At 45.7% G+C, this 8,586-nt stretch overlaps 1 protein-coding gene across 1 annotated transcript; it reads left to right on the plus strand.

The window, feature by feature from the left end:
• Positions 1-325: 325 nt before the first annotated feature.
• On the plus strand, positions 326-2,310 carry GJD2 (gap junction protein delta 2; the record flags this gene model as incomplete). Its single annotated transcript, XM_082618445.1, has 2 exons — positions 326-396; positions 1,416-2,310. 2 exons carry the CDS (start codon positions 326-328, stop codon positions 2,308-2,310), a joined length of 966 nt encoding a protein of 321 aa, XP_082474571.1.
• Between the last annotated feature and the right edge of the window lie 6,276 nt (positions 2,311-8,586).

Raw genomic sequence — 8,586 nt, forward strand, 5'->3', positions numbered from 1 at the left:
CGGCCACCCCCGCTCCGCCCCGCCCCTCGCCCGGGCATCCGCCGGCTCCAGACCTGACCCCCGGACGGCGCTGGAGGTTCGTGCCCGACCTCCGGACCGCGCCAGCTGCCCATCAGTTGGGCGTGCTTGGGTTTCCTTCCCCATTTCGCTCTTTAAAATACAATAAATGGGAGAGGGGAATCGTGGATTTTTAAAAAAATTTGTTTGATTCTTTAATTGGGGGGCAATTCGCTCTCAGTCGGGAGGTGAGGCCCGGGGAGTGGCCAGGAGCGGGGACGTGCCCGGTACTGCCCAGTCTTTGTCTGCTGCCTCCGGATGCACAGCGATGGGGGAATGGACCATCTTGGAGAGGCTGCTGGAAGCCGCGGTGCAGCAGCACTCCACTATGATCGGGAGGTAAGGGCGCCGAGCCGGTCATCAGCCGGCCCCGTCGGGCGGCCCCCGGGAGTCCTTTCTAACGTCCAGACCGAGCCCCGACAGCCCTCAGACCATCCTCTGACCCCTTGCCATCATGCTTGGCCCATGCGCCTGTGTTCCCGGCATTGAGGGATTGCCTGATACCCAGTGATGCCCTCCTCCTCCTCCGGCAGCTCCTCGTCCCTTCCCTATGAGGCACCACCAGGGGATTCACTCTTCTCCCATTAGCAAAGGAGTTATTGGCTCCGTCGTGGTCCCCCCACTCTCTGGCGTCGGAGCCAATCTTCGTCCGGTTCCCTAAATAGAATCTACAAAGAAGGCAGGATTGTATTTGGACAGAGAAGGGCAAACGGGGAGACGGATTTGCTCTTCAGAGCAGATGTATCTTTTCCCAACAAACATTTATTAAGCTAAACTGATTTGCCTGTTAAAACTTACAGTTCCAGAAACCGACACACCCAATTGACACTTTGTGTCTCTCTATATGTGTATATATATATATATTTACATACATAAATACTATATATATTCATGTATATATGTGTATATATAGTCATAGCTATCTGTTTATATAAAGCTTAAGTTCCATATTCATACTGAGGATAAACTAAATATCCTCTTGGAGTAGTTATATACATATTCTGTGTGTAGACTTTGTATTCTCTGTGTTCAGCTATTCCATGTGCATTTGCTGTATGCAGAGTGAAGGTGTGTTTTGTGCCTCTCTACATTCCATGTAATCGATCTGTTGCAAATACACCATGTCCAGTGTAGGGAGATACACATGCTTGAGATCCCTGTAGCATGAAGTGTTCCCAGTCTACCAACATCCTACAGAAAGGGAAGAGACAAAAAGGTTTGCTGGATTCCCAGTTCAGTACCACGAAGGATGGATAGCTCCCCAGTCAAGGACGGAGCTGGGAAGGGAGGCGTAGGGGTTTCCTAAGTCAGTGACTGAGCCCATGAGAACCTCTCTCCCTCCTTTTCCCACTGCTCAGGATCCTGTTGACTGTGGTGGTGATCTTCCGCATCCTCATTGTGGCCATTGTTGGGGAGACAGTGTACGATGATGAGCAGACCATGTTTGTGTGCAACACCCTGCAGCCCGGCTGTAACCAGGCCTGCTATGACCGCGCCTTCCCCATCTCCCACATACGTTACTGGGTCTTCCAGATCATAATGGTGTGTACCCCCAGTCTCTGCTTCATCACTTACTCTGTGCACCAGTCTGCCAAGCAGCGAGAACGCCGCTACTCTACTGTCTTCCTAGCCCTGGACAGAGATCCCCCTGAGTCCATGGGGAGCGCTGGAGGACATGGGGTTGGGAGCAGTGGTGTTGGCAAACGAGAAGACAAGAAGTTTCAAAGTGCCATTGTCAATGGGGTGCTGCAGAACACAGAGAACACAAGCAAGGAGACGGAGCCAGATTGTCTAGAGGTTAAGGAGCTGACTCCACACCCATCGGGGTTGCGTACTGCAGCACGATCCAAGCTCCGAAGGCAGGAAGGCATCTCCCGCTTCTACATTATCCAAGTGGTGTTCCGAAATGCCCTGGAAATTGGGTTTCTGGTGGGCCAATACTTTCTCTATGGCTTCAGCGTCCCAGGGTTGTATGAGTGTGACCGCTACCCCTGCATCAAGGAGGTGGAATGTTACGTGTCCCGGCCTACTGAGAAGACTGTCTTTCTAGTGTTCATGTTTGCTGTAAGTGGCATCTGTGTTGTGCTGAACCTGGCTGAACTCAACCACCTGGGCTGGCGCAAGATCAAGCTGGCCGTGCGAGGGGCCCAGGCCAAGAGGAAGTCAGTCTATGAGATCCGCAACAAGGACCTGCCCCGGGTCAGTGTTCCCAATTTTGGCAGGACTCAGTCCAGCGACTCTGCCTACGTGTGAAAGGGCAGGTTCTGGAAAGGCCTGGGGGATGACAGGTAGCCCCAAGGCAGACTGCTATGGAGAGTGTCTCTATCTGCCCTCATTTATGTGGCTGTCATCACTGAGATGTAGGATAAGGCTGGTTAAGAGAAGATCTTGCCTCAATGGGAGAGGAGAGAAAGCAGAACGATTACGTCACGCCACTGGTTCCAGAGACAGTTGGATAGAGTGATGAGAAGGATGAGCTGGACTTCTTTGAGTCCTTTTGTTTTGTGGTCCAGTTTGATCCTGATCATAGTGGACTTGCACAGCGACCAAGCAGGACTTAGCTCTGCTAAGCTCTGTATTCCGGTGAATGGCATGAGTCAAATATTTTGTTGGTACACAATTTGTGACCTATCTCAACACATCCTTCCATCCTGGGCTGCAGGACAAACATCCTTGAGGCCTCCTTCATGTACCTCCCCCATCAGCATGCCCCTCTCCCTCCACCCAGGATAGCATGCCAGCTTTTTTCTCAATCTGGCCTTACAGTAGACCTAATATGGTTTATCTGCAAGCTAGAGGGAATTCCATGGGGGTGCTTTTTGGAGAATGACCATGGCAGAGGTTTGCATTACAGCCCCGTCTGACTGGCCCTTAGTCACTATGAAAACCTTAGGAATGTCTCAATATTTCCAGTTTTCTAACTCAAACTGCACTGGTGCTGTTTATTAGGGGCAGGGTGTTGGGTGGGAGGGAGGGAATTGAAATATGCAACTATAATAGTCCTGTGGGATGGTTGTTGCCCTGTTAGGCATGTGGTTATGAGCTTTGGGATATTTCTGCCTTCCAGATTGTGGACTTTGGACAGCATTAAAAATATATTTGCTGTTGTTGATGTTAATATCAAGGGTGTCTACCCGAGCCACAGAATTTCTAACTGGTGTATTTCACTCATTTTCTTGTATAGTTTTGTTGTGCAACACAGCTGCACTTCATTTTGCCATGGTTTGAATTTACCTGTGTGCTCACACCAGAGACCTTAATCAGCCCATGTCAATCCTGATTTATTATTTTATCAGCTGTTTTTGAAACACACACAATCACTGGCTTAAGAAACCTGGAACTAAACACTCTTGGCTAACACGTGTTTACGGATGCTTATTTGAGATATATACCAAAGGTTCAAAAACCTGTTGCTTTGGACTGTGAATATGTTTCTTTCTCTTTGCTCATATTTATTTAAGTGCCATACTGTACCTTTCACATCCACTGTGTATTTAGTTAAAGCATTGGCCAAGAATAATATTTGGCTAATGTGCTTTTATGAAGCCCTCTGTTTCCTTTGCATTATTATGATTTTTGGTTTAGATATGGACGTGGTGTAACACACAACTGAGGATTTGTTTAAAATAAAGTTCTTGCCTTTTTTTTTAATGGGAAGAGTCTGCAATTTTCTATTTTGATTGGGATTCTATTTACTTAAATATATGTTTAAACTGTTTTGTTACATATTAAAAAAAAAAAACAGAACTTTGGGGGCAGGAAGTGAAGGACGGTTGAAAAGTATTTGAGGGATGACTGATAAAGTCCAGCCACTAACAGATGAGAAGAGGCTGGTGCATTTTGTGAATGTTTAGAAGTGTGTGAGGAGGTAATCAAATAGTAGTATTTACTAACTCCTTTCCATTCTAGTCCAAGATTTCTCTGCTTGTCTAAGGATATTTCTTGTAATAAAATATCAATGCTATAACATACTAGTTTATTCCAGGAGTGGAATTATTTTTCCCTTTCCACCATACTTTCACGCTATCACTTGTTACATCCAGCAGCATGCTGTGCTCCCTATCATCTCTTTAAGGCCTGATATTTAAATTATGCTAACCCAATAGTCAAACAGAACCTTCTAGACCGCACTGTCCAATACAACTTTGTGTAATGATGGTAATGTCTACTATCTTTGCTGCTCAGTATGACAATGACTGTTTAGCTCTAAGAATGTGGCTAGTGCAACTGAAGAACTAAATTTCTAATTCTATTTAATTTTAATTAATTTCAATAGCCATATATGGTTGGTTGCTACTGTATCATACAGCACAATTCTAGACTTTTAATCAAGCATTTCTTTTTTTTTTTTTTTTTTTTTTTGCGGTACGCGGGCCTCTCACTGTTATGGCCTCTCCCATTGCGGAGCACAGGCTCCGGACGTGCAGGCTCAGCGGCCATGACTCACGGGCCCAGCTGCTCCGCAGCATGTGGGATCTTCCTGGACCGGGGCACGAACCCGTGTCCCCTGCATCGGCAGGCGGACTCTCAACCACTGCGCCACCAGGCAAGCCCTTAATCAAGCATTTCTTATTGGGTTCTTTCAAAGGAGGCTGATCCTTTGCTTATATGTCCTAAGATATTACATTTTACCCACACATTTTACTAGCATGTTTGGCGTTTTCTGTCTACATGCGGTCCCATTAGTTCAGTAGACCAGTGCTCTTCCTCAGTTCTTAAATACTATTCACCTTCTAATTCCAATGCGTCCTTTGTCTGAATATTGCAAAGCAATGTGGAATTTTCTGGATGATTGCTTTTCAAACACAATTGTTGCATCCTTTAACTATTGCAGTGCAGATGCCAATTTTAAACTGAAAATATGTTTATTTCAATCTATAGGTTTCCATCTGCAGTATAAACAGGCAGTTGAAAAGGATTATTCTTGAATAAAGAAACAGATCCTCCTCTGTTTTGTATCTGGTGAGCTAAAGATGTTTTAAGACACCTCCCAGAGATGGAGGAAGAGCGTTGCTTGAGAGCTCTTACCTTACGCTTGGGCGTGAAAGAAGTAGGAAGCTGTGTGGAAAACAAGGGTTGTTGCATTTATGCCGTGATGTGAGATTGGAGAAACGATAGTATTTCCTGGTAGAAATGCATCCCATATCAGTGGGGCTGATCTATTTCAGCTCTTTGATGCTTCCAAACACCCTCAAATGGTAAGATTATTAATTCGCTTGTCGGTAGTGGAGCAGGGAACACACCTTCCTCTCGGCATATAGAGTCATCCCTCAGAATGACTGACGTGTGTCAGTTTGATTCTTTTGCTTTCTATTTAGTGAAGGAAATACACTGATAATTTGATGGTTCACATAGCTATGTGATGAATGTGACCTTAATCTGTACTTTTGATAGGACAACACCAATCTATTCTCTTAAATGTAAGAGCCTTTTGGCGAACCACAGCCCCTTTTGACCCATGTGTGCACAATGTGTGGGCGTGTGTGTGTGCGTGAATGTGTGTGTGGGCACATGCATGTTGGTGGGGTGATGAGTGCTAATATGTGAACTGTGAGTTTAAAAGCTTGAAGAATAGCCTGGAGAGACTGAAATTACTTAGCCCGGGGAAAAGAAAGCTTAAAGTACAGAATTTGTCATTTTTAAGTCCTCAAATATTTAAAGGGTTAAAAAATATGAGGGATAATAGCTGTACTCACTGACCTCTGAGAGCAAAGGAAAAGAACTGGATTTAAAATCAAGGGTGTGGGGCCTCCCTGGTGGCGCAGTGGTTGAGAGTCCGCCTGCCGATGCAGGGGATACGGGTTCGTGCCCCGGTCCGGGAGGATCCCATATGCCGCGGAGCGGCTGGGCCCGTGAGCCATGGCCGCTGAGCCTGCGCATCCGGAGCCTGTGCTCCGCAACGGGAGAGGCCACAACAGTGAGAGGCCCGCATACCACAAAAAAAAAAAAAAAAAAATCAAGGGTGTGGGAAATGAAGAAAGTACCAGAAAGAACATGGTTTCTCTTTTACCTCTGCTTTTCTTTCTTTTTTTAATTTATTTATTATTTATTATTATTATTTTTTTTTTTTTTTCGGTACGCGGGCCTCTCACTGTTGTGGCCTCTCCCGTCGTGCAGCACAGTCCCCGGACGCACAGACTCAGCGGCCATGGCTCACGGGCCCAGCCGCTCCGCAGCATGTGGAATCCTCCCGGACCGGGGCACGAACCTGCATCCCCTGCGTCGGCAGGCAGACTCCCAACCACTGCGCCACCAGGAAAGCCCTCTTTCTTTTTTTTAAAATGCTGTTTCTTCTGCAGGGAATACCTGTCCCACTACCTCCTTTCACTGGGTGTGTTCCTCTTCACCCACTAAAAATCAGTTTGGCTGTCTGTTCACACAGAAACTTATTCCAAACTCTCCTCCAGGCTAGCTAAGTGCACCTGCACTGAGCCTCCATAAAAGTCATTCTGTCCCTTGCTGCGTGGAGATGAGATGTTTCCAGATCACTGTGTGGCTCCTTGAGGGTGGGAACCGTGCCTAACCCACTGTAACTATATGTGACATTCATTATCACTATCTTATCTACTACCAGAGAGATGGGTGCCTCAGTTTTCCATCTGGCAACAGTCTTACAGACTCAGAATATACGGATGCTAAAAGCATCCTTTGGAGACATTAAGTCAAACCCTTTATTGAATGGTTGAGGAAACCGAAAGATTTAAGATCAAGACAGTGAGTTTCTTGGAAAATGATGTAAGCATTCGTCCTGGAGGATTGGAATATTTAGGAAACAATATTTATATTGGTTTTACTTACTTTATATTTTACCATGTGTATTAGTCTGCTCAGGCTGCCATAACAAAATATCACGGACTTGGTGACTTGAACAACAAGAATTTATCTTCTCACAGTTCTGGAAACTAGAAGTCCAAGATCAAGGTGTTGGCAGGATTAGTTTCTTCTGAGACCTCTCTTCGCTTTGCAGATGGTCACCTTCTCTCTGTGTCCTCACGTGGTCATTCCTCTGTACACGTGCACCCTTAGTGTCTCTCTGTGTGTCTTAATCTCCTCTTCTTTATGAGGACACAAGTCAGATTGAATTAGGGCAGACCCTAATGACCTCATTTTAACTTAATCACCCTTTAAAGGCCCTATCTTTAAATACAGTCACATTCTGACCTGGAAGACACAATTTAGCCCATAATACTAAGTATTTTCAAACCTTAAGTACCCTTATGGTTGCAGGGGGGAGGCTTATATAATTTATTGTACAAAATGGGATACCTTTGAGAATGAAAGGGGCAGATAGCTAATTGAATGGAATACCAGAACAATGGGTGTAAATTGGATCTGTCCTGAGCAAACCAAGTTGTGTGGCTACTTTACTTAAGACAATCCACAGCCATTGAGTTCCTGCTCCAGGGCCTGGAACCCTGGAGATAATAACACCTAAGTCTCAGCTCTTGAGAAGGGCTGTCAAAGCTGCCTCTCAGACAAAGAGATAAAATTTTATGTCAGTAATAATGGGAAAATAATACTTAAAGAATATGAATGCCTTTGCCCCACTCCAGACAACCTAAATTAGAATCTCTGATGCTGTAGCCTGGGCATCTGTATTTTATTTTCCAATTTCTAGGGGATCGAATGTGTAGTCAGGGTGGAGGACTAGGGATTCAGAGACATTAGCATAAAATTATGACAATCAGATATTTGGAGGAGAAATTGGGAAAGGGCCAGAAGGGAAGTGTGAGGTTCTCACAACAGAGCTGCCCTTGCTTACGCCACGTGCGAGGTTAGTGATGAGATGCTCTAGATGGAAGGCTACCAAAAATTCTCAGACTTTAGGAGTAGAAGCAGTGGCCCTGGCGGTGAGAGGGGCTGACCAAGGACAGAGCCTGGAGTGGACGGAGGAGGAGAAGCTCAGTTTGGGGGGTGAAAGGGCAAATTGCAAAGGCAAGTTGCAAAGTGGTTTCATAAAGTTCAGGGAGATGGAATCTCAAGGAAGAAGGCCTGTTCTGAGTATGCAACTTTAATACACATTCAGCTAGATAAAATAGCTAAATACCAAATAGCTAAAGTCCTTGAAACCATTCACTAGACTTGGTGAGTGAGTGAGTGGGAAGTGAGAAAGCAGAAATGGTGAGCACAGACCATCCTTTGCTTTTCATACTTCCAGACCTCCTGCAGGTTCCATAGAAGCAATGAAAATCAGAGCAGACGAAGAGTAAATTATTCATCCCAACCCAGCCAGGCCTCTGATACTCAATCAGGCATGGCGAGCCAGCTTTATGACTACTCAAAGATTATGTTCATTTAGGAGATTGTCGCACACCAGACGGATGGTGTGTTAGCTCAAGAAGACCTGGTGGAACCCAGCCTAAATGAGTATTGTGGCTAAAATGTGTTCAGTGGCTCTTGTCAGCTTTGGGTCTTGGGGCTGTAAGCCAAATGAGTGTATAGAGAGGTGTCTGAGAGGACACTGGCGCCAAATACCAATGCACAACTTGCTGTTGTGAATCAGATCCTTGGTTCACCCAGGCCAGTGTT

Source organism: Mesoplodon mirus (assembly GCF_964341445.2).
Source record: "Mesoplodon mirus genome assembly, chromosome: 4".
NCBI classification, from domain to species: domain Eukaryota; kingdom Metazoa; phylum Chordata; class Mammalia; order Artiodactyla; family Ziphiidae; genus Mesoplodon; species Mesoplodon mirus.